The 26,169-nt window shown below is 51.0% G+C and overlaps 1 protein-coding gene across 2 annotated transcripts; it reads left to right on the forward strand.

Annotated features, from left to right (window-relative positions):
• AXL (AXL receptor tyrosine kinase) lies at window positions 1-25,909 on the forward strand. Of its 2 annotated transcripts, XM_033128687.1 has the most exons (20): window positions 1-563; window positions 1,662-1,884; window positions 2,211-2,311; window positions 2,831-3,007; window positions 7,273-7,353; window positions 7,493-7,608; window positions 10,265-10,475; window positions 10,774-10,913; window positions 11,561-11,711; window positions 11,927-11,953; window positions 13,548-13,680; window positions 13,974-14,065; window positions 15,916-16,011; window positions 16,171-16,248; window positions 17,756-17,848; window positions 18,215-18,336; window positions 18,937-19,046; window positions 21,666-21,825; window positions 22,281-22,417; window positions 24,095-25,909. In XM_033128687.1, exons 1-20 carry the CDS (start codon window positions 500-502, stop codon window positions 24,444-24,446), a joined length of 2,664 nt encoding a protein of 887 aa, XP_032984578.1. In that variant the 5' UTR covers window positions 1-499; the 3' UTR covers window positions 24,447-25,909. The 2 variants fall into 2 exon arrangements, with proteins under 2 accessions (XP_032984578.1, XP_032984580.1); XM_033128689.1 differs by lacking the exon at window positions 11,927-11,953.
• Window positions 25,910-26,169: the final 260 nt, after the last annotated feature.

Consider the following 26,169-nt stretch of genomic DNA (forward strand, 5'->3'; position numbering starts at 1 on the left):
TCTGGAGGAATGTTTACCGGACACCAAGAGAGCCCAGAGGGACAGCGCCCAGAGCTGGTAGAGAGACGCACAGCCTCCCAGTCTCGCTGGCCCAGCTGGCCCAGACTTAGGGGCGCAGCCACCAGGGCCCCTTCTCTTCCTCAGCCTCCCTTCAGGGCCCCTTTAAGACGGCTGGTCCTCTTCTCTCTAAGTTAACCCCTCAAAGTCCAGGTGTCCCCTGGGCTCCAGGCCTGGTGGGCGGAGGCAGGGGGAGCCAGGGGCGGGGGAGAAAAGGTTTGACGAGATCTGGGAGGGAGAGAAGAGGCCGAGGAGCAGGAAGGCAGCCACCAAGAGGAGCCGGGAGGCGTCCCTGCCTTGCCAGTCGGACAGTGCCAAAGCCGGGGAGCGTGGAGCTGGGGGGAGGGCCGGGGACAGCCCGGCCCTGCCCCCTCCCCCACGGTGTGCCCAACAACTTCTGAGGAAAGTTTGGCAGAGAAGCCGCGAGCGCGGTGCCCGGAGGATGGGCAGGGTCCCGCTGGCCCTGTGGTTGGCGCTGTGCTGCTGGGGGTGCGTGGTCCCCAAGGGTGAGTGATGGGGGCTTGTGGGGGAAGACCACCCGTGGAGGGGCTGAGGCAGAAGGGAGCGGAGGGGGGTGGATGGCAGGTGAGTCCTGCGCTGGCTCAGGGAAATTCCTTGGGACAACAGAGGGAAACAGGGAGACACAGACAAACCCAGAGACCAGGGACAGAAGGGGTTCCAAGAGAGGAACAGAGGGACAAGAAACAGAAACTAGGAGGGTCAGAGACGGGAAGAGATGGACCGACAGAAAGACAGACACCCAGGAGAAGCTGAGGGCAGGGGTGGGAGCTGCACTTGAATGGGGGGCCCTGGGGAGAGAGTCTGAGATGGGGGCTGAGAGGGAAGGAATGTTCCAGAAAGGAGCACTCAGTCAGACAGCGAGGCGAGGAGGGCTTGAGAACCCTAGGGAAAACCCTGGTACAGTCACTCCTCCACTTGTTGCTGCCCCACCACTGTCTCTGTCTGCTCCATCTCTGGGGTGGGGTGCCTGGATCTGGCTCCAGCTCTGCCATCTCTTTCCCTGTCTCCCTGTCTCTGTCTTTGTTTCTCCCCATTTTCTAGATGTCTCTATCAGTGTCTCTCTCAGTCTCTGTTTCCCTTTGTGTGTCTCTCCCCCCACGTTTTTCCCCTCTGGGGTGTCTCTCTCTTCAGCTCTCATTCCCGCTCTCTCTCCGGGTCTCTGCTTCTCTCTATCTCTGATTCCCAGTGGCCCTGACTCTCTCTCTCTCTCTCTCTCCCTTTTCTTCCCGCCATTCACCAGCCTGATTTATCAAGTCTCTAGAGACCCTAAAAGAGGGCATGGGGGCAAGGGCTGGCCCTGAAGGCAGTCTGGGGCGTGGGAGGCTGCCAGATCCCGGGCCTACTTCCCAACGATGAAGGATGGAGGCTGGACAAGGATGGAGGCCGGACCCCAGTCTCCTGGGAAGGCTCCCATCCTCCCCTCAAAGCCTCCTCCCTCCACCCCCCGTTGAGGTCACTCTACAACTATGTGGGCCTAAAGGCCTAGCAGGGTCCTGGCAGCCTTAGGCAGGCCAGGAGGGCTGGAACTGAGGAGTGGAGGGAAGCGGGGGCTCCTACGCTGACTCTTCCCCATCTTCCTGCAGGCTCACAGGCGGAGGTGGACCCCTTTGTAGGGAGCCCGGGGAACATCACTGGTGCCCGGGGACTCACAGGGGCCCTTCAGTGTGAGCTCCTGGTTCGTGAGGATCCCCCTGAGGTGACCTGGCTTCGGGATGGACAGGTCCTAGACCTGGTGGACAGCACCCAGATCCAAGTGCCCCTGGACGAAGACGGAGAGGATGACTGGAAAGTGATCAGCCAACTCAGGTGACCAGTTTCTCCCTGACCAGTCATGCCCTACGTTCCCCTTGACCCCTGTGCCCCCATGTCCGTCATATGGTGGGTGAAGAGTCACCTGCAGGAGCTCCACCTGATTTAGAACCCTAGTCTGGCTACTCAATAGCTGTGTGGCTTTGAGCATGTGACGTAATGCTGGGTTTCGCTTTCCTCTTCTGCAAAATGAGTTAATTATAGTGCCCGCTGCTTAGCTCTCATGAGTTTCCAGTCCAGGTCCCCCTCTTTCAGTTCTGATGACCCCTTCCCAGTGTCCAGCTCTAACCTGAACTCTTCTGTCCCTCCTTTGTCCCTGTCAGAATCTCGTCCCTGCAGCTCTCGGACACGGGATGGTACCAGTGTGCGGTGGTCCTGGGAGGAAGGACCTTCGTGTCCCAGCCTGGCTTTGTCGGGCTGGAGGGTGAGCCCTGGGCTCAGAGGTCATGGGAGGTCAGGAATCCAGAGAGGTTAGAAGGTGCTGGAGGATTCAGCATGTTCCCTGGCATTCCAGCCTAGAAATGTCAGAGATCTTGGGGGGTCAGGGGGACAGGGCTAGGTGGAATTACATGTCCTGGGGAAGAAGACATCTTGGGGGTTGTTGGATGTCCTGGGGTCAGTCATGGTTGGAGTAGGACATTCTGGAATCAGATAAGGAGTCAGAGGCATGACAACCCTCGCCCTCATCCCCAGGGGCCTCCCTTCCTCGTTGGTAAAATTAGAAGTCAGACATTCTGCAAAAGAGACATGAACGGATCAAATATCTTGGGGATCCCACATTGGTCGGGGGAAGTCAGATATTGGGATCATGTGTCCTGGGGACAGAGACCTGAGGGGACAGATATAGGGGTTAAAGACCCTATAGCCTCCAATAACTTAGCAGTAAAACAGACACCTGTGGGGCTCAGAGGGATCCCAGCCTCTACCACCGCCCCCCACCCAGGCTTGCCCTACTTCCTGGAGGAGCCTGAGGACAGGACTGTGGCCGCCAACACCCCCTTTAACCTGAGCTGCCGGGCCCAGGGACCTCCAGAGCCTGTGGACCTACTCTGGCTCCAGGATGCTGTCCCCCTGGCTCCGGCCACGGGCCACGGCCCCCACCACATACTGCATGTTCCAGGTGAGTATGGATATATGGCCAGGTCAGTGCAGAAGCCTTGGAAGGATGGAAGTGGCGGGCAAGGGAGCCCTTCATGCCTGTGTGTGTCTGTCTGTCCCTCTGTGGTCTGTCTGTCTCTGTCCCTGTGTCTCTCTTTGTCTCTGACTCTGCCTCTGCATCTCTGCTCCTGTCTACCTCCTCTGTTCTCTCCGTATGCTTTCTCCATCTCTTTGTGTCTCTGTTCTCCATCTCTCTTGGTTTCTCTGTGTCTCTGCTCTTTTTCCCTCCATTTACCCCAGACTCTCTCTGAATAGAATTCTTTGTCTTGGGTTTCCTCTGAGCTGTTCCATGGCCCATAGTGTCTGTGGGCCCAATGGTCCTTTGTCAGCACTAGACCCCAAGCAGGGCACTGGAATCAACCATGCCTTCCTCTCTTCCACCTCCCCCAACCTGCCCACCTCTGTTACTGAAGGGCCCCACTGGGGCAAAGAGTGGGGAAAAAGTGGGAGGCAGAGAAAAAACAGTTACAGAGAGAAAGAAAACCAGGGACACAAGAAGAAACAGACCACAGGGGTAACCCGCGATGGAGAGACAGGACAGGAAGGTCTGTCCCTCAGGGTAACCATCCCCAGGCAGGGTCACTCCAGCCTCAGGGTAACCGTCCCCTTCCACACCACACAGACGAGGCAGGACCTAGCTTGGGGTCACACAGAGGCCAGAGGCAGTGCTAGGGGACTGAAGTAGCAGGGGTTCCCCCTCACTGAGGAAGGAGAGAGGGACATAGAAGAGTGAGGCTCAGTCAGTCAGAAGGAAATGGCTGGACTCCAAAGGGTATCAGCTTCCGTGTGCTGGGATGGGGAGGGGACTTCTGACCTAGGGTCTCCTGGGGTAGAGGGAGGTGCCCACATTCCCAGCATTCCAGGGGCCCTAAGTGTGCAAGGAAGTGGTGGTGAGCATGCCAACCCCCAGAAAGGTGACTCAGGGCCCCGGCTTTGGGGCCTGAGTCAGCCTGGTAGGATCCTGGAGTGGGGGTGGGGGAGGGGGCTGGTTCCCCCACACCGTCCCAGGAAGAAGGAGAACTGGGGGTGGGGGGGACCACATGGTACCACTGTGTGGTGGAGCTGTGTGTGTGTGTGTGTGTGTGTGTGTGTGTGTGCGCGCGCGGGGGGGAAGCCGTGTGTGTCCGTGTCCCTCTCCACGTGTGTCTCGGTGTCTGTTAGCATCAACCTCTTTGCACGAGGGTGTGTCTTAGAGAGGGTAGCTTCTGTGGTTGTTTCTGTGTGTGTGTGTGTGTGTGTGTGTGTGAGATTCACAGCAGGTAGTAACAGCACCCTTCTGCTTCTGTCTGGCCTGAGTGGCCTTTTGGTGGATGAACATGGGCGCTGAGCAGCCAGTGTGTAAAGTGTGTCTGTGCCGTCCGTGTGCACATGGCAGCTTCTTCACACTTGTGTGTCTGCCGTAACCCTACGTGTGTGTGCGCTTTTGTATTAGTCGGCATCTCGGTGAATGTGTCTGAAGCATCCTGAGTCTGTCCAGCTGTGTTTTGAAGGCTTGGCTGTGCTTGTGTGTGAGCAAACCCACATGAACTTTTTTGGGTCCTGGTGTGTACCTGTCTGTCTGCTTCAGCCTCGATGTATGATTGTCGCTGGGTGTGTGCGTTTCAATATGCAGGGAGGTTTGTTTGTCTGTCAGCAGCAGCCTAGGTGTGTGTTATCTTGCTAGGTGTTTGTAGTCAATGTATGCGCATTTGATCATATGTTTATGTTTGTGTCTCTTCCTGTATATGTGTCACTGTCAGCCCCTGTGTGTATACATGTAAGTCACTGAGTGTATATTTGTCACTATATGTGTGAGAGCATCAGCCCTGCGTGTAGCTTAGTGAGTGCTGCATTTTCTGGTTTTGTGCCAACAGTCACTGTGTGTTAAGCGTGATTCATTAAGTGTGTGTGGAGGGGGCTGTCTCGGGGAATTTCATCCGTTTGTGTGTGTCTGTCCCTCAGTCTGACTCAGTACATGCTCCCTTTCTCCTTCCATCGCTCTCATTCCATCGGAAAAAGCACAGGGTGGGGGGAGCAGCAGGAGCAGAGGGGAGCTGGACAGTGCATCTGGAAAGCGCATCTGCTCCAGTCATGAAGGGAGAGCCTGCTGGAGGGGAGGGGTCCCAGACCCCTTTGTCCCTGCTCTTTTTCTCTCTCTCGCTCTCCCTCAAGGTGCTGGGGCCTGGGAAGGGGGATCCTGGGCTGTGCCCCACAAGGCCAGCTGAAAGTGCGCAGGGAAGGGGGGGCTCCTGGTGACTCACTCATGCGGGGGCAGGAATGCTGCGGTTGGAACAGGACCGGGCTCCAGGACCCCCCTCCTGCCCAGGGCTCCTCTAGTGGGCAGCGGGAGCTCCCGTGCAGTGACCCTGACGGGTCCCCACGTGCCAGGTGCCTGGACAAAACCCAGGCTCCCTGCCCCCGCGGGCTGTCGGCCTGCCCGGGGCTGTCATGTCCCTCCCCCAGGCAGCGGGGGTTGCGGGCGGGCACCTGACCTTGGCTGGGAACTGGCGTCTGGGCAGAGGAGCTGAGGACCTTCCCTGCCCACCCCCTTCCGGCCTCTGCCGACTTTCCCTTCTTCCACTCCCTCTGCTGACTAAGAATAGGAAACTTTGTGTCTGCGGGTAGATGGTGGTGGTGGGAACACAGGCACACACGCGCAGAACAAGCACAAGAGACATACGCAAGCTCCCAACATCCCCAGCCACACATCAGCACAGAAATACCGACAGGCACAGAACTTCAGTCACACATACAGACTTAAGACGTGGTCCTCCTTTCATCAGGTCACCCAGACAGCGTGTGTGTGTGTGTGTGTGTGTGTGTGTGTGTGTGTGCGCATCTGTGTATATTGTGTGGCTGTGTGTGTTGTGTATCTGTGTGTCTGTGCTTCTTATGTTGGTCTCTGTACTTGTATGTGCGTGTGTGTGTGTGTTGTCTGTCTGCCCATCTGTCTGCCTGCCTGTGTTCCCACCACTACCACAATGGGGAGGGGAGGTAGGTAATCCGCCCCCATCCACACCCAGAAACGCTCATAAGTACATAAATTCATTCATTCATTCAACAAACATTGGTGGAGCACCTACTGTGTGCCAGGCCATCTTAGGCCCAGGGGATACAGCAGGGGATGAGATAGACAGAAATCCCTGCCCTCCTGGAGCTGACATGCTAGTGGAGTTGACAGTGAACAAGGTACACAAATCATATGTAAAGTATATTGTGATGAGAAGAGCCAAAGAGAAAAAGTAAAGCCGGAAAAATGCTAATATGGAGGGAGGTTCCAATTTTAAACAAGGTGCTCAGGGGACAGAATGACTAAGAAGGTGGGACCTGAGTAACAAATGTGAAGGAGTGGGGAGTGAGCCATGGGGATGTCTGTGGGAAGATTGTTCCAAGCAGAGGGAGCAGAAGTGTAAAGTTCCCAAGGGGGGTACATGCTTGATGTGTGCTTTCAAGAATCACCAGGAGGCCGAGTGGCTAGACCCGAGCAGAGTGACCGAGTCGGTGAGGGGTGTGGGGTAGGAGCCGAGCTTATAAATGAATAAATACCTCTATTCTATATTTACACTCACCCATGAGGGCCTATTTCTTAAGTGTCTGTTCAGTGGCTATGCCTCTATGTTTGTCTTTGTGTGTATGTGTCCATGTGTCTAGCCATGAGCATGTTTCTGTATGTGAGTATGTGTTTCTGTGTGTGTCTATGTGTACAACTGTATATTAGTATATGTGTCTATATCTATGCATACATGTGTTTCTGTGTGTGTGCCTATGTATAATTGTGTATCTGTGTGTGTCTATGTGGATACGTATGAGTATGCGTGTCTTGGTGTGTGAGAGTGTTTCTAAGTGTGTCTATGGGTATGTATGAGTATGTAGTATGTGTGTCTCTGTCTGTGCATAAGTGTGTATATACGTGTGTGTGTACCTGCGTATGTGTATGACTATGTGTTTGTGAGTGAATTCATGTCTGTGTGTGCAGGTCTCTATCTGTGCGCGTGTGTGTGCCTGTGTGTGTCTGCACGTATGTGTGTCTATGTGGTGGGGTGTTAGGGCTGAGGCCCAGGCCTGTTGCTGTGTTTGGGATGGAAGCCTATGTCCCCAACACATCATCTCCCCGTCCCACACTCTCCCTCCAAGCAGGTACCCCTGTGGGCTGGACCAACTCTTTCAAGCAGGGCATGGTAGGGGGTGGCCCAGGAACCGCTCCTTCCCCTCTCTGACACTGGGCCACTCCCTCATATGACTCCCCAGGCCTGAACAAGACGTCTTCTTTCTCTTGTGAAGCCCATAATGCCAAGGGAATCACCACATCCCGCACAGCCACCATCACAGGTGACAGAAAAGGGATCTGGGAAACTGGGTGTCAGAGGGTGTGGAGCTTGGATCAAAGGTCAGAGGGGGGGGGGAGAGGGCAAGGTGGGGAACTTTGAGTAAAGGTTCTCCAAGTCAGTCCCTCTCCTCATCTCCACAGTGCTCCCCCAGCGGCCCCGCGACCTCCACTTGGTTTCCAGCCGGCCCACGGAGCTGGAGGTGGCTTGGACCCCAGGTCTGAGTGGCGTCTACCCCCTCACCCACTGCACCCTGCAGGTAAGACTCAGACTTTGCTTACCTCAATCTCAGCCCCCCCTTCCACTCACACCCACAAACTCCCAGCCTCTCTCTGGGAAACCACCCCCGCCCAGCCATTCATGTGTTAAGAGACGGTAGAGCCTTGCTTTAAACCAGATGTCCTGGGTTAAAATCCTGGCTCCACGAGCTGCTAGCTGCATGAGCTTAGGCAGGTGACTTAACCTCTCTGGGCCTCAGTCCTCTCATCTATAAAATGGGCATAATGGTAATACCTACCTGATAGGCTTGTTGTAAGAATTCAATGAATGAACGCAAGTTACAAACTTAAAATAGCATCTGAAACATAGGAAACGTGTAATAAACTACTAGCCGTTTTCATTTTTGTTTTTAGGTATTAGTGATATTGACTCTAGACAAAAAGGAGCCCTGAGATAGCAGGGCCCAGAGCCATCTCTGTCACCACTGGATACACCCAGCCCTGTGCTTCTCCCACCCCAGACCTGACCACTCTGGGTTGTCATTGTCTGGGGGGACGTCTGTCTCCCCACTGGACTCTGGGAGGGCAGGCCCAGGCTGTCTCAGTCACCAGAAGGTCCTCATTATTGCCTAACTCAGAGCCAGACAGAGAAGGGAATTTTTGCTGAAACTACCTGACAGCTGAGATAGGCTAGACCCAATCTTCTGCACCTGAGTTGCTCCTCCTCTAGAGTAAGAAAAGCAAACACACACAGCTCTCTCAATACGAGGTCCAGTTCTGGCTTCAAGTTCTCTGCAATTTGGAAGTTGGAGTGAGGGTGGAATAGTGCCTATGATGGGAGATGACAATAATAATGGCCAACTTTCATTGAGTGTTAACTGTGTGTTAGGCCTTGTGTTATGGCTTCATGCACACCCCCTTGTGTGTTTGTGAAGTACAGTCTATGTTTACACCCATTTTCCAGATGAAGAAACTAAGGCTCAGAGTACTTAAGCAACTTGACCAAGGTCACAGCCAGGAAGTGGCAGAGGTAGGATTCAAACCGTTGGCTCACCAGACCCAAACAGTGCTTCTTACCTTCTTAGAGATTGTTTAGAGCCAGTGCTTGATTAAATAGGAGCTGTCTTTCTTATAATTTCATGCCCTGAACACAACCTCATTCACTTGTCATTTTAACCCTAGGAAGTAGTGGCTATTAATCTTCCTATTTTCAAGGTAAGGAACTGAGGCCCAGGGAGGGAAAGTGACAAGCCCTCCTCAGTGACTAAAAAGGATGAAACCAATTCAATCCCAGAGTCTGGGCTGATTTGGGAGACCTCAAATCCCAGGTCAGGCATCAACTGTACCTCCACCCCACACCCATCCAGTGTCCGAATGAAAGCAGAAGTATGCCCTGTTCCCTTTGCAGATCTCACTTCCTGATGTGCCTGGCCTGGGGCTGAAAGGTTCGAATGGGAGGGTCACAGGCATCCCAGGAAAAAGAGAAGTGGAAGTGGAAGTGGAAGTGGGCACAGAGAGGCTGATTGTCTTCATCCTTGTCCCCTTTGTCCCAGCAGAGGTTCCTCTTCCCGTCTGTCATGTGGGTTAGAGAGCAGGCATGGGACAGCCTCTCCCCCGCATCTTGCTACCCACCATCTACCCACCTTCTCCCCAGGCCTCAGGATGGTATCATCTCCACATGTGGGTGCTGTGTAACTTTGGGCAAGCAGCTGAACCTTTCTGGGCCTCAGTTTCCTCATCTGTAAAGTGGGAATGAAAAATGAAATTGGTGGTAAGAAGTCAATGAGTTCACCCAGGAATGGGCTTAACAGGATGCTTGGCACATAGTTAGCACTCAAGAAATATTAGCTGCTAATGTGATGTGCAAACCATTTTACATGCTGCACAGATGTATTCCCCAGCTGTGGCCCTGCCATCCTGATCATGCTGTTCCTGGGGACCAGATGGGTATGCCAGGCTGTGCCATGGTGCAGGATATGCGGAGATGGACACTTGTTGCCAGACAAACACACATACACACACACACACACACACACCTCACACACAGAAAATACTAATAATGACAAACACTCAATATATACAGGCACTCTTCTAAATGCTTAGAAGCATTGGGAGTAGCCAGATGGCTCAGTTGGTTAGAGCGCGAGCTCTCAACAAGGTTGCCGGTTCAATTCCCGCATGAGATGGTGGGCTGTGCCCCCTGCAACTAAGATTGAAAACAGCGACTGAACTGGGAGCTGAGCTGCGCCCTCCACAACTAGACTGAAGGACAACGACTTGGGGCCTGGAGCTGATGGGCCCTGGAGAAACACACTGTTCCCAAATAAATAAATAAATAAATATTTGCTTAAAAAATGCTTAGAAGCATCAATTCAGTCAATCCTATGAAGTTGGGAGCCATTGTTGTTACCCCATTTTACAGGTGAAGAAACTGAGGCTCATAAAGGACCCATCTTGCCAGAGGTGACTTTTGCAAGTTATGGCAGAGCCACGTCGTGCAGCTGGGTGGTGTCCTCACTTTGCAAACGCAGATGCCCATGTGGCGCTAGCATGAAGCTGCAATGCACACACACATGCACACACACACCTCCTTGCAAAGTTGTGCAATCACACAAGGACCACCACCATGGAGCACTGTGTGACTGCCTCGTGTAATTGCCTTGCCGTCCTGTCCTCATGCTCCTTTCCTCTCCCCAGGCTGTACTGTCAGATGATGGGGTGGGCATCAGGCTGGGAGAGCCAGACCCCCCAGAGGAGCCTCTCACCTTGAAAGCGTCTGTTCCCCCTCACCAACTTCGGCTGGGCAGCCTCCGTCCTCACACCCCTTACCACATCCGGGTGGAATGTGCCAGCAGCCAGGGCCCCTCATCGTGGACCCACTGGCTTCCCGTGGAGACGCCGGAGGGAGGTAAGAAGGGGCTGGTGGGGGAAGACGTTGCCCGCTGCCCTGCTGAATGTTGCTCACATCAGTGGCACTCCCAACCTCTCCTCTCACCCATTTACCCCATGTGGCCTCCACCTGCTTCCCTTCCAGTCCCCCACTCCTGGCAGCTCTCCTGAACCTCATCCCTATGCTTCCGCTCTTGGGAGGCCTGCACGAGTTGCCCACGCGCATGCCCTTTGCGCACCGCCCCCACTTCCTGGGAACAGGGGAGGGGGTCAGGAAGAGGTAGGGGTGCCAGCTTCACCTCTTCCCTGTTCTCCAGTGCCCTTAGGTCCCCCTGCGAACGTTAGCGCTGTGCGGAATGGGAGCCAAGCTCTTGTGCGTTGGCAGGAGCCCATGGCACCCCTGCAGGGCACCTTGTTAGGGTACCGGCTGGCCTATCGAGGCCAGGACACCCCCGAGGTGGGTGCTGCCAGCTGGGGTGGGGAGGAGGGAGATGTGGAGGAAAGTTGACAGGACAGACATGGACAGTTGTGCAGATTGGGGAGTACAAGGTTGCACTGTGCCTAGGAGAGCACATCGTGGGAAGATCAAGGGGGTGCAGGGGAGGGCTAGGGAATGGCTATTTACGAATCATTGGAAAAGGTGTTCAGTAGACGTCTGTACTTACTATGACAACTTTACGGCAGGTAGCCGTATAGCATCTTGAGGAAGGGGTACTTTTGTCTAATTTGCACAAAGGTCCTGAGTGAACAGCCCCCTTGAGAGTGGAGAGATGGCTGGGAAAGCGGGTGGGAATTAGAAGGGGATCGAGAGATGAGGGTGAAAAGATGAGAATTCAGTTCTTCAACAAAAGTACTGAGCACCACGCACTGTGCTAGACTTGAGGACACGGCAGTGCATGTGACAAAGTCTTATCCTAGGGGGCACGGGGTTGGAGCACGAAGAGGAAAGGAGGGGGGATGTGAATGAAGGGTAGGAAGAGGTAGGGGAGGAGGGTTTGGAGGTGAGGAGAGGGCTTTGAGAAAGATGGGGAGTTGAGGTCGGGGGTGAAGGCTTAGAGTTAGGGGCCTGGGGCTCTTCCCTGATGCCACATCTGGACGTCTTAGGTACTAATGGATGTGGGGTTAAAGCAAGAGGTGACCCTGGAGCTGCGGGAGGACAGGACTGTGCCCAACCTGACGGTGTGCGTGGCAGCCTACACTGCCTCTGGGGATGGACCCTGGAGCCTCCCTGTGCCCCTGGAGCCCTGGCGCCCAGGTAACTCCAAAGCCACGCTCAGCCCCCTCCAACCTCCTCACAAAGACCTTGTCTCTCCCAGAGGCCCCTGACTTGCCCTCTGCAACTGTCAGTGTTACCCCAATGTAGGCTCTGGTCCTTCTCTGGAACCTTACTGAGAGCCTCACTCCTTCAGCCGCGTCACACCAGACTTGCTGTCCCTCAGCATGTCCTCCCTCTGTCTCTTCTCCTCACAGGGCAAAGACAGCCAGTGCACCAGCTGGGTAAGGGCTTTCGCAGCCCCTCTCCTCCCTCCCTTCACTCAACACCCAGTGAGGATGCCATCACCACACACATAATCTCTGAACATCTTTCCTGTTTCTCAAACTCATCACTCTAATCCTCTACTTCTTGAGTTTGTGTGGTCCTTGATGGAGGTGCCTGCAATAGCCCAGCACACTGTAGGTACTCAGCGGACGGTAGATGGGTGGATGAATGGATGGATGGATGGATGGATGGATGGATGGATGGATGGATGGATGGGTGGATGGATGGATGGATGGATGGATGGACCAACAGATGAGTTATCCCCTTCACATTCATCCCTCTCAAATATTTCTCAACAATTTTCAAACCTTCCTCCAACACCCATTGTACCCTCCTAGCACTGTTGCAGCCCACCTCTTGTAACTCATTCTGTTATCCTTAAATACTCCTCATGTGCCTTCCTGCATTTCTTTGCACACCCTTTCCACACTAACCCACCCCACTTTCACGTTCATCCCATTATAATCCTTTATTCCTCACATCTGCCTCCCAAACCCAATGCGTGCCCCCACTTCTGATTCACAAACTCCACTTTTTACATACTCACCATCTACCCCACATTGCAAACTCTGAAAACGTTTAGTCCACACTGTTGCACACTCTCCACCTCTCCTTGTACTCACCTGACCCTCCTTACACGTTCCTCCCTCACCGCTGGCCAGTCCCACTCTCTCCGCACACACCCCACCAAACTCCTGCCCCTCGGCACACACCCACTCTCCATTCCTTACACACCCTCTCCACCCTTTCTGCAAACGCTTTCCATTCATCCCCTGGCTCCTCATCTGCCCTTCCCACATCTTTTACATTCTCATTGCACACCCTTCTCACACTAAAATTAATCCTTACAAACCACTGCTCACGCCTTGTTTCTAAAACTCCTTGAATACTCCTCATTCACACGTCCCCGACTCCTCCCACGCTGCCACTCTGTACACGCTCCTCTTCACGCCACGCCCCTTTGCACATTTATTTCACTCTCTTTCCCTGCTTTATGACAATACTTCTACAGTCCTCGCACACTCCTCAAGCATACTCCTTGGTCATTTGTCCCAGGAGCCTCACAGTCCTAGATGTTCATTGTGCACGCCTCTTGCACCCATCCTACACTGCATACATTCTCTCCCCTGCTCACTTGGTTTTTGACACCCAAGTTCTCCCTCCTTGTACAATCATCACCTATATCACACGCTCCTATACTATCTGAGATTTACTCCCATCCGTCCCATGCTCAGCCATCCCTCCTTGCACACTCATAACCCATTGCACACGAGCCCCTCACTCTCATCCCACACTCATCCCACACTCAAGTGTCCATCCACTCTTACCTCACCTCAGCCACCCTATCAGGTTCACGCTCTTACTTTAAATGCTCAGTCATATTCTTTGCATGCCCTGCCCAGCCCAGCCCAGTCTCCCCAGATATGTGAATGCACCTTCACAGGCCTCATCCACTATATCCACATCTGCCTCCCTCCAACATCACCCCCTTGGGTCCCAAAGAGCTGGACAAGGACCTCAGCCATGACCTGTCCCCTGTGCCCCTGACAGTGAGTGAACCCCCAGCCCCTGCCTTCTCATGGCCCTGGTGGTATGTACTGCTGGGAGCCGTTGTGGCTGCTGCCTGTGTCTTCATCTTGACCCTGTTCCTCGTCCACCGGCGGAAGAAGGAGACTCGCTATGGGTGAGTTGGAACTCCATGGGTAGGGAGGCTAATGTGGACTGGGATGGAGAGGCCAGAAATGGGGAGACCATGAGGAGACTAGTGCAAAAGGAGAGATCTCCACGTACTGGAGTGAGGGCAAGGATCTGGGGAATGAATGGGAGGCAGGAGGTAGTCCAAGATGTGCTCAACAAACGTTAGAGGAGAGGGCAGACAGGGCTTAGGGCCGGGATGGTGCTTGCTTTCATTGCTAGTGGAAGGAGAGGGTTCCACACGGTTCCGCCCTGCCCTCACCTCCTCCCCATTTCCCTCAGAGAAGTGTTTGAACCCACAGTGGAGAGGGGCGAGCTGGTGGTCAGGTACCGTGTTCGCAAGTCCTACAGTCGCCGGACCACTGAAGCCACCTGTAAGTGAACTTAAAGCCTCTCTGCATTGATTTTGGAATAATGAGTGTAGAGTTTTAGGCTTCTGTCGATACAGTGACCCAAAGTTTCTGAAGGCCTTGGAATGCTAAGGTGTTAGAACCACAGACCCTAAGAACAACAGAATTGTGGAACCACACAGAACCTTAGAATGATAGCATCTTAGACACAGTAAATCTTAGAAAACCAAACCTCAAAGCCATAGGATCTTAGAACAACGTCATGGTGATGATGATGAGAAGATTATGATGTTGTTAACGACAGCCAGTCCTAGTACTTCCACGTGACAGACACTCTTCTAAGTGCTCTACACATGTCACTTAATTTAATCCTCACAACAACCCAGTAAGTTAGGTTATCCCCCCCGACCCCCGACTTCAGAGATGAGGGCACTCTCACATATAGTGGTTAAGAAATTTGTTCAAGGCCACACAGCTTCTCAGGTGAAGACCTGGGATTCGAATTCAGGCAGTTTCTCTTTGAAGTCCATCTCCTTAACTACCTCTTGGAATTATAGACTGTTAGAGAATAGATCTTGGCCTAAAAATGTATAGGCTCAGTACTATAGAGATCCTTAGGATCTTGAAAATCATAGAATCTTAGAACTATAGGCTTTCTGTTAGAGGACTGCAGGATTATGGAGGGTCCCAGCCAAGGAGGGACCCTCCTCCTTGGCCACCCAGTCAAAGTTCTTCATCTTTTCAGTTGGGTAAACTTAAATCCAGAAAAGGGACAGAGTTAGGTCTCTTCCTAACCCACAGTGAGAAGGCTTCCAGGCCCCAGGGAGATATTGGAAGGGGCTGGGAAAGACATTTATTTAAGAGGAGAAGGAAGAAGAAACGAGGAGGTCATACTGACTTAATGGAATAGCATGCAGCAGCAATTCTTCAAGTGTGATCCAGTCCCTGGGGGTCCCTGAGGCCTTTGCAGGGGGTCGATGAGGTCAAAGCTATTTTCATTAATACCAAGATGCTTTCTGCCCTTTTGCACTCTCATTCTCTCACAAACGTTCCATGGAGTTTTCCAGAAGCTTCCCAATGTACGCTGAAGTCATCACTGTCGGTTGATGGAACATGTGCTTGTGTATTCTTGTGTTTTAAAAATCTATTCATTTTAGTTTTGAAAACAGAAAATATCCATATACATAACCCAAATAAATGAAAAGTTTTTGCAGCCCTCCATAATTTTGAGAATGTGAAGGGGTCCTGAGGGCAATCAGTTTGAGAACTGTTTCTATACAGCAATGAAAATGAATAAATTACAGCGACACACAACAACTACATGACATGTCTCATAGACATCATGTCGAGTGGAAGAAGCCAGACACAAAAGAGAATATAACATGGGATTCTATGTTTAAACATCCCCAAACAGAGAAGGCTAATCTGTGGTAAGAGAGGTCAGGAAGGTCACCATTACCTGCCCGAGAGGGCAGGTAATGGTCTCTTCTTGATCTGGGTGGTAATTATACCGGTGTGTTTGGTTTGTGAAAAATCCATTGAGCTGCTCACTTACGATTTGTGCAGATTGTATTTCAATAAAAGGTTAAGAAATATTTTTAACACCTGGTATGGCAGACTGCTGACAAATCAGGATGTTCACTGGTGCAAGATTATGTGCCGAGCTCTAACCCTTTAGTTGCTGCTCTGGGGAAAGGTTCAGGGAGTCTAGAGGAGGAGTTAGGGTGGGGGTAGAAGGGTGCCCAGGGCAGTAGCTATTTTTGAATGAGTGTAACAGTATTTCAATATTTTAACAATGGGTATAACCCTTATGGCAAGTGTCATTTGAATGTCAGCCCAGCTCCATGGTTCTGTTCACCCTTCCCCCCATGCAGTAAACAGCTTGGGCATCAGCGAAGAGCTGAAGGAGAAGCTACGGGATGTGATGGTAGACCGGCATAAGGTGGCCCTGGGGAAGACCCTGGGAGAAGGTGAGTCTCCCCAGCACACATACACACACATACCCTTGAACCATGAAGTCCTTCACTTCCGCACCTCCACCCAACCGCAAGATATGCAGTCCCTTTCCCACATCAGGGCCCCCCTGATGTCCACGTCTGATGTCCACGTCTCCCTCTGGTCCCCCATAGGAGAGTTTGGAGCTGTGGTGGAGGGCCAGCTCAACCAGGATGACTCCATCCTCAAAGTGGCTGTGAAAACAATGAAGAGTGAGTCTATGCACGCATGTGCACGCATATGGGACCCCCATCTCTGTACACACATGTGGAACCCCATCCCCTAGCCCCAGGCCTCTTCCTTATGCTTGTAAGGAGGCAGAAGAACAGAAAAGTTAGGAGCAAATTAGCCTTACCACAGAACCTCAGTGTTTCCAGACAGGAAACGGAGTCCATGCCAGGTACTTTAACAGAAGGAATTTAATATGGGGAGATTAATACAAAAGCATAGGAAGAACTAAAGGAACACCTGGGAGAAGTGAGGCAATCTAGAGGTTAGCTGGAGCAGTATGTCAGTTCCACGTCTAAGCCTGAAGGCAGAGGGAGGAAGTGGTGTTACCAGAGCCCACAGCCAGGGATATCTGGCAGGATTTGGGAATCACAGAGTTAGAGGTAACCTTGTGGGAGCTTGAAACAAAGGAGACACAGCCATTGCTAAGGTAATACTGGAAGCGGAAATGGAGGGGGTGAAATACCCTGGCTTCTCCCCTGCTCCTGCCCACCTGCCAATCTCCCATCGGTGCTTCCCATTGGCAAACTCCAACAGGAAACCAGTAGGAAGGGGAGCCTGGGAAATGCAGTTTTCAGGGGCCAGCCCCCTGGGATCCATAGCAGAGCAGGAAAGGTCTGGAATGAGGTACACCTGCCTTCATCATTTATCAGCTGTGTGATCTCAGGCACGTTATTATTCCTCTCCGAGCCTCCCATTCCTCATGTGAAAAAAAGGATCATAACATGCCTATTTCCCAGGGTGGTGTGAAACAGAGCACTTAATGCTGGGGACGTCACATAGTACACGCAGTACATGCAGTTAATGTAAACTGCGACTATATTATTTACATCATCAGAGAATGTGGGAGCCAGTCCAGGGTCACACAACATAGGAAGTCCAAGGCAGGAAGTCCTTTCCACACAGGGAAGAGGCATAGAGGGTCAGACCCAGGCTGGAGGTGAAGGAGGAATGATCCTTTCTGAATCACAAGGACGAAAATCTTGGGTTATGGAGTCACCACTCACTCATTCATTCATTACTGAGCACCTCCTATTTATCGGGTTATGTTCTTGACCTGGGTTTGAATCCCAGCTGCGCGGCCCTTGAACAAGTCACTTTGCCTCTATGAGCCGGTGTCCTGAGCAGTAGAACTGGGATAAGCATATGGATCCCCAGGGTTGATGGAAATGTGCTGGGACATAGCCTAGCAGTGTACAAGGGCCCAGACTGCCTGGGTTTGAATTCTGCCTATTCCACTTGCAAGTTGTGTGTGTCCTCAGGCAGGGGCCTTAACTGTTTTGTGGTTTGGTTTCCCCGTCTTTAAAACATCTTTAGCACCTAAGAGGATTAAATGAGTTAATCGATGTAAAGTGCTGAGTACAGCACCTGGCACATACTAATCACTTTTGAAGATAGAGGAGGAGGAGGAGGAGGAGGAAGAGAAGGTGGAGAGGGGGAGTCCTCCCTCCTCTCTCCCTCCTACTCACCTACCTTCCTCTCGCCCCCAAGTTGCTATCTGCACCAGGTCTGAGCTGGAGGATTTCCTGAGTGAAGCTGTCTGTATGAAGGAATTCGACCACCCCAACGTTATGAGGCTCATCGGTGAGGGAAGGCAGATTTAGGGGGTCTACAGGACTGTGGTGATCCCTTCCTCTGGCACTGGGAAGATCAAACCTCTGAGCTCCCTGTTCCCCCCTCCCTCAGAGTCAGCGAGCTACCCCCTCCTTCTCTCCCTCAGCTTGGAATGTGACCTCTGACCTTTCCCAGAAATAGCTGAGGTCCCCAGGAGGGCTGGGGAAACATCCCTGGGAACAGTGCTAGAAATGGCTTCTCTGAAGCTTGGTCCTTGCCACCCCCACAACAATTTGGAGGCCAGATTTGATGGGGAGGGAGAGACAGAGCAGGGAGAGGGGGTGGCTTCCCTTTTGTCCAAGTGGAGTGATAGGGCTGCCGGTGGGGGGGGCTCAGGTGTCTGTTTCCAGGGTTCCGAACGTGAGGGCTTCCCAGCACCTGTGGTCATCTTACCTTTCATGAAACATGGAGACCTACACAGCTTTCTTCTCTATTCCCGGCTCGGGGACCAGCCAGTGGTGAGGAGCGTTTAATCGTTTAGTCTACAAATATTAACTGAGCACCTACTAGGTACCCAGCACTGCTCAGATACTGGGAAAACCATGGTGACCGAGAACTTGCTCTCATGGAGCTATCTGCCAGGGGGAGGACTAGGCAATAAACAAGTTAAATATATAAGATAATTTGAATACTAGTGAGGAAATAGAGTAGGATGAATGACAGGAGGTCAGGCCATGAGTTTGGATGCACAAGGAGGTGACCTTGAATGAGGAGCTGCTTGGAGGGAGGTAGGGAGATCTGGGAGGAAGCAGTCCTGGCAGAGGGAACGAGGGAACGACATAGGCAAAGGCTCAGAGGTGGGAACAAGCATGGTCATTTGAAGATCAGAAAGGAAGCCCCTGGCTGGAGCGCATGTCAAGGGCAAGGAGATAGGAGATCAAATTGGAGACCAAAGCAGGAGGGATTAAATAGGATCTTGCAGCAAAGGGGTTGTGTTTAATTATTGGACCCATGGAAAAGCGTGCAGGGCAGAGCTAGGTGCGCACAGGAAAGGGAGGAGGAGGGATGGATCTCTGGGACTCTGCTGACCTCTACTCCCTCCTGCCCTGGCCCCCCAGTTCCTGCCCACTCAGATGCTGGTGAAGTTCATGGCAGACATTGCCAGTGGCATGGAGTATCTGAGTACCAAGAGATTCATACACCGGGACCTGGCTGCCAGGAACTGCATGTGAGTGTCGAGCCTTCCAGGGAACACCCCCCGCCCCTTCCTTCAGGGAGTACCTTCCCTCCTTCCCAGGATGGAAGAAGGACCCGGACATACACATACAAACACACCCACACTCACGCCTCAGACAGGTCAGAACTCAGGACTGGGAGAGAGAGGTCAGCAAGAGGAATGGGGAAGGTTTCCCGGAGGAGATGGGCCCTGAACTGAGATCCTAAAGCAGTATTTGGATGGGAAGAGAGAAGTGCCAAGAGGGCGGGCTCAGTGGGTAGCATGAGGTGTACAAAAGGGTGGAGGCAACTGATGAGGGTGTGACATTTACGTTTTATCTCTGTTGACCTCCATGCTGAGTCTTGCCTGGGGCTGTCCCTGGGGAGGAGCCACATTAGATAAGGAGATCAAACCACCCTCCAATGGGCAAGCAGAAAACATGCCAGAACCTGGGCTATGGTGAAGGGGTGTGTGTGTGTGTGTGTGTGTGTGTGTGTGTGTGTCTGTTTGTGTAAAAACACAGGTTTAGAATATTAGTCTCATTACAATGTTGGACTTCTAGAAATGCGAGCTGGAGAACCAAAGAATCTTCTACACAATGTATAAATGTTCACAACTCTTGGGAATGTGGGAATTTATTTATTCCCACAACTTTTTATTTTAAAAAATTCCAATCCTACAGAAAAATTGAAAGAACTGTACAACCAAAACCCAAATACCCTCCTTGTTGAGATTTTGCCACATTTTTTCTCTCTTCTGTCTTTCTCTCTCTCCCCCCTCAACAATTTGAAAGTAAGTTGCCAAGATAGTGACACTTCACCCCTAAATTTTTAGTAGGTAACTCCTAAGAATAAGGACTTATGCCCAAATAATCATAATTCTGTTATCACACCTAAGAAAATGATTCACAGTAATTCTGTAATACAACCTAATATTCAATCCATGTTCAAATTTTTCCAATTGCCCTCCAAAATGTTTTTTAGGAGTATTTTTTCCCTGAACCAAAATCTAGTCAAGGTCCCCATATTGCATTTAGTTGTTATACCCCTTTGGTCTCTATTAATCTGGAGTAGTCTCCCCCCAACCACCTTTTTATATTTTTATGGCATATTCTTTTGGAAGAGACCAGACCAGTTGTCTTGTATATAAGGTGTGTCTGTTTCCTTATGGTGGCATTTGCCTTGTTCCTTTGTTCCCTGTATTTCTGATAATGGGAAAGTAGGTCTGAAGGTTTGAATAGACTCAGTCGAAATGTAAATTGCTTCATTTCTGTAATTTGGGCTCATCCTAGTCAAGCCCCCAATGTAACAATGACCCTGAAAATCAGGGTGGAAATCAATTGTTATGCGCTCGTTGCTTTTTTGTTAAGATACTGAAATACTTCCTCACCAAGGTGGCAAGTAACTGGCCGCAACTCCAAGACTCCCATGTGTTCCACAGCCACCAGCCTAGATGCCTGAGCATTACCCTTCTCTGCCCCATGCCATGATCCCCAGGACCCAGCAGTTAAAGACTAACTCCTGGCCTATCAGGGGCCTCCAGGGTCTCTCCTGATTGGTCGTTGCCCAAGCCCATCATCCTGGCTAGAAATCACCAATTCTTAAAAAATAGAATCCCAGAAACTCAGATGCAAGAATCAGGGAAACTTCTATTTCTGTAAAGCACAAAAAACAAGCAAAAGTAATCATGCTTTTAGAAATAAAGATCATGGTTACCCTTGGAGGGCTAGTTACAGGAAAGGAGGGCTGGTGATGCATTTCTTTTTCATACTTAAAAAAAAAATTGATGTACACAATTGAGTTGTTTGCAATGAATAAAGTTTACTTCTTCAAAAAAAAATTGATGTATATTTCGCATACATTAAAGTATGTACATCTTATGTGTGTAGCTCAATGAATGTTTACATATGTATAGACACTTGTAAACAACCACCACTGGGTCAACATAAAGAACATTTCCGGGCCCAGGCCGGCTCACTATTGCCTTTCCCAGTTGCTGCCCCCAAGGGACACAAGGGATAACCACTCTCCTGGACTTCTGTCACATCAACTTCTGTCATCTGTTCTTAAATGTCATATAAATGAATCATGTACTTTGTACTCCTTTGTGTTCAGCTGCTTTCGCTCAGCATGACATTTCTTAGATTAGTCCATGTTGTGTGTGCATCGGTAGTTTGTTCTTTTTCTCTGCTGTGTGATATTTCTTGTTGGGTGTCCCACAATGTTCAAGAAACATCTTGATCTGGGTGCCGGTTCCAAGGGTGTGTTTGTGAAAATTCAGTGAGCTGCTTCCTTAAGATTTGTGCATGTTTCTGTGTATATAGTCTACTTCAAGAAATCAAATTTGTTTTTAAATCAGAGAATCAAAGCTAAGGAGCCTAGGAAAGACCTTAGAATCTGGCAAAAAGCCAGAGCTGGGAAGCCCTCAGTAGCCCTCTGTCCTGCCCTCATTATATGGAGGAAACAAGAAGTAACACAGCTCCCTCCGGACCTGGGGCAAGGAATGGAGACAGATCCCTACCCCCAAGCAGGACAGCCAGAGCCTGAAATGGAGATGTGTCTGAAAGTGAGGGCAGGCTTCCTGTGGAGGGGGCCGAAGCCGTGACCCTGTTCCTCTCCCCAATCCGGAAAGGCTGAACGAGAACATGTCTGTATGTGTGGCGGACTTTGGGCTCTCCAAGAAGATCTACAATGGGGACTACTACCGCCAGGGACGCATCGCCAAGATGCCAGTCAAGTGGATCGCCATCGAGAGCCTGGCTGACCGCGTCTACACCAGTAAAAGTGATGTGGTACGTGTGCCCCTAATAGGAGTGGGGAACAGAGAGAGGTGTGGCCTACTCATCTCACACTGCACCTGGGCGCACAGTGGCCTGTCCATATGCACTCCCCATGTCTAGGGCTGTGGTGGGCAACTGAATGGTGGTGTGGACGTGCTGGGATATGTACAGGCTTGTGTATGCACGGAGGCAGGTTCTACATGGGATGTGAGGACAGGGTGTAAAGGGTGACACATAAGACCAGGTGTAAACGTGTACATGGGCAAGTGTGTCTGTGTGTGTACAAAAATTACCTCTGAGTGTGCACCTGTGCCAAAAAGGTTCTGTGACTAGCTGCCATGCACCCACAAAGATAGCTATGTACACATGTGCACATAACTGTAGGTATACCCATGAACCTGTGTGTTGGGGGTGTCTTTGTGCAGGAGAGACCCTCTAATTCTCTCTCCTCTGCCCCCGCCCCACAGTGGTCCTTCGGAGTGACAATGTGGGAGATTGCCACACGGGGCCAAACCCCATATCCGGGAGTGGAGAACAGCGAGATTTACGACTACTTGCGCCAGGGGAACCGCCTGAAGCAGCCTGTGGACTGCCTGGATGGACTGTGAGGACCCTGAGGACCCCCACCCCCGCCCAATCCCAGATTTCACTCCAAAGCCCTGAGTACCCCACAAGGCCCTGACACAGCCAGGACCCTCTCAAACCTGCACAGAATCCCTCCGACTGTTGAGGAGCCCACAGGCCGCCTCAACAGCACTCTACAGGACTGCTGCTAGCCCATGGGGTGTCAGATAGCAAAAGGCGTCCTTTCCTCCTTTGCCTTGTACATGGACTGCAGGTGGGATCAGCTCCCTCGGCCAGGTATCCGTGGCCAGTAAATAACTGCCCAACCTTATCTGGGGGCTCTGCCTCTGAGACCCCCACTCCCAAAGAATTCTAATCCATCCCAGACTCCTGAGCACCCACACTTCCCCCTTCAACACCCAGGATCATCTGCAAAACCCTTCAGGTTGTTACATTGAGCTTCTCCACACTCTCAGGTCTCCTCTGAGATGTTCTCAGGCTCCTTCAGGACACTACTTATGAAACTTTGTCATCTCTTGGCACGCAGACGAGCAGAATATTTATCCAGCACTTGGGGGGTAAAGAGAAGATGTTGCTTGAGTCAGGAGGAGGCAGCCAGGGGCTGCAGACTCCCTAGGTCCTCCTTGGGTGCTCCAAGAGCTTTGGGGAGTAAAAATAATAGCTAACATTTCTACAGAACTTACTAGAAGGAACTGTTTTAGGTGCTTGGCATGTATTAACTCATTTGGCCTTTACCACGGTCATATGAGGTAGTTTGGTACCATTATTCCCATTTGTAGGTGAGGAAACTGAGGCCCACAGAGAGGGTAAATCACTTGCCAAAGGCTGCGTAGCTGGTGCATTAGTTATCTATACTCCCAAATACAGCAGCTTAAAACAAGCATTTATTCACATAGTTCCTGAATATCAGGAGTCTGGGGACAGCTTAGCAGGGTGATTCTGAATCAGGATCTCTAATGAGGTTACGGACTTCTCTAATGAGGTTACGTCAAGGTGGAGCTGCAGCCATCTGAAGATTGGGACTAGATCGCTTTCAAGGTAGTTTATTTGCTTGGCCGTGGCAGGAGGCCTCAGTTCCTTGCTATGTGGACGCCACCATCGTGCTGCTTGAGCTTCCTCACAACATGGAGACTGGCCTTCCACAGATGAGTATTCCAAGAGAAAGAGCCAGGAGGAAGCCGCAGGGCCTTTTATACAGGCTAGTCTCAGAAGCCACGTCACAGTCATAGCTGCTGAGTCAGAATTGAGTCACAAAGTCCAGCCATAGTCTAGGGGAGGGAAATTGGACTCCATCTTTTAAAGGGAGAAATGTCAAAGAATTTGAGCTCATATTTTTTTTTAATTTTTATTTTTTGAGCACATATTTTAAACCAATAGTTTGCAAGGCTTTGATACCAGAGTCTTTTTGGGGAGAGCCACACTGGAAAGCTCTGTTCTAGCAAACCTTCACGAGGACATCACCGCATACCCAGAGAGGTTTCCCAAGACCTTTTCCAGCTCCTGAGTGTCCCAGGAATCCCTCAGAAACTCTTTAGAATCCCCCAATTCCCAGAGATGCCCCCAAATTGCTACAGTTCCCTCCAGTCCCATGAAATGCCCCGGGTCCCGTGAGTGTCCTAAATTGCCCCCAAACTCCCAGAATGCTCCCCTTCAAAGCCCCTGCTCAATCCACCCACTCCTCACTTTGCTGTCCTAGGTATGCCCTGATGTCCCGGTGCTGGGAGCTAAACCCCCAGGACCGGCCAAGTTTTGCAGAGCTGCGGGAAGATCTGGAGAACACGCTGAAGGCCCTGCCCCCTGCCCAGGAACCTGACGAAATCCTCTATGTCAACATGGATGAGGGTGGGAGCCAGGCTGAACCACTTGGAGCTGCTGGAGGAGCTGACCCCCCAACTCAGCCTGACCCTAAGGATTCCTGCAGCTGCCTCACCGCGGCTGAGGTCCATCCTGCTGGACGCTATGTCCTCTGCCCATCTACAGCCCCCGGCCCCACCCTGCCCGCTGACAGGGGCTCCCCAGCACCCCCAGGGCAGGAGGATGGAGCCTAAGACAACCCTCCCCATGGGACTCCCTCTCAGGACACAAGCTAGGCACTGCCACTGGGGGACTCCTCCTACTTTCCCATTCCAGGCCTTACCCCCAACTGCAGCCCTCTCTTCCAACCTATTTCACTTCCATCCCACACAGATCCTCTCCCTTTGCTACACCTTAGTGTCCCCATGTGTAAAAGGAAGGGGTTGGACTGCAATCCCTAAGGGTCTTCCTAGGTCCAATATTCCAAGATTCTGGATTCTAAGGTTCAAAGAGTCTAGATTAAAAGGTTCTAGGTTTTAAAGATGGCTATGAGTCTTTGGTTCTAAGGACCTGAAATCCCAAAGTCTCTAATTCGAAAGTGCTGAGGTTCTAGACATGGTAGTTCTAAAGCCTATATTCTAAAGCTCTGAGATTCAATGGCTCTAGATTTTTCTGGTTTTAAGATTCTTGATAAAGCCCTCAAGTTTTTAGGTTCCAAAGTTCTAAGATTCTAGGTCTAGGATCTAAGACTCTATGATTCTAGATTTTCTTTTCCTTAGGGTGTAAGATTCTAGATTCTAAAATCCTACACTTCTAAACATGGAGGTTTTAAGGCCTAATATTCTAAAATTCGATATTCTAAGCCTCTTAGAGTATAAATGCTCTGGCTGTAAGACTCTAGATCACAAAGCTTCAAGATTTTATCTTCTCAAGTTCTAAAATTCCAGTAATAGTCAATTATAGACTCTAAGGCTTTTGATCCTCAAAGCTCTTGTTAAGAGATTCTGGATCCTAAATGTCTAAGATTCTAGAATTCAAAAGTTCTAAGAATTTACAAGTGGAGGTTCTAAGGTCTAATGTTCTAAGATGTGACTAAGACTTCGTCTAAGAACCTAAGTTCTCTGTGTCTGTGCTTCAAGATTCTAGATTATTAAAGTGTAAGATTCCAATGTTGTTCTGTTCCATGTTCCAAAGCACTCTAGATTCTATTGGTCCAAGATTCTGGATCCTCAGCATCTAAGGAGTAAGACTCTACAGCTGGGTGTGACTAACTATATACCAAAGTTCTAATCATTTCTAATGTTGTACACCTTTAGGTTCTATGCTGTATTCTGACTTTCTAGGATTTTGGTTAAGGGTCCAAAAATCCACAGTTCTAAATCTTAAGATTCTAGGCACTGTAGTTTCAAGATTCAAATGTTAAAATTCTAAAGGTCTACAGGTCTAGGATTCTAAGGTACAATTCCAAGGTTCTAACCTTATAGTAGTCTTCTGTGTGACCCTCTCCTTCTTAGCCACCTCTGCTTCCTCCTCCCCTCATGTGGGGGTGTGCCTCCTCAAACCTGTGCAATGCATTAGGGATGCCTCCTTTCTGCAGGGGACAATCTTCCTCCTTTTGGGCCATGCTGCCCCCCTGAGCCAGTCCCTCGTGCCCCCTGTACAGAGTGTAGACTCGGGTGCCTCCAGAGGGGCTCAGATCACATTAAACTTTGTAACCATGCTTCTGTCTCTTCTCTTCTTGCCTCCTCTCAGCAGTCATGTGGTCCCTTTCCCTGGAAACTCAGTTTCCCCATCCATAAAAAGAAGGGTTTGGTATGGTCTAGGAGTTCTCCCCTCACTAAAGAGGGTAGAAATGAACATATGCACAGACAAAAAGACATGCAAGCAAAGAAATGCAGACTCTCTGAAACCCTTAGTGAGGAATAGGCACATAGGTACTCAGGGTCACATGGAGACACCCACCCCCCAAATTAACAG

Source organism: Rhinolophus ferrumequinum, chromosome 15, assembly GCF_004115265.2.
Source record: "Rhinolophus ferrumequinum isolate MPI-CBG mRhiFer1 chromosome 15, mRhiFer1_v1.p, whole genome shotgun sequence".
Lineage (NCBI taxonomy): Eukaryota > Metazoa > Chordata > Mammalia > Chiroptera > Rhinolophidae > Rhinolophus > Rhinolophus ferrumequinum.

Coding starts and splice junctions, on each gene's coding strand:
- AXL (XM_033128687.1), top strand. CDS start 500: ATGGGCAGGGTCCCGCTGGCCCTGTGGTTGGCGCTGTGCTGCTGGGGG. Junction 1,885..2,210: donor AAAGTGATCAGCCAACTCAG/GTGACCAGTTTC, acceptor TGTCCCTGTCAG/AATCTCGTCCCTGCAGCTCT. Junction 22,418..24,094: donor GTGGACTGCCTGGATGGACT/GTGAGGACCCTG, acceptor TTGCTGTCCTAG/GTATGCCCTGATGTCCCGGT.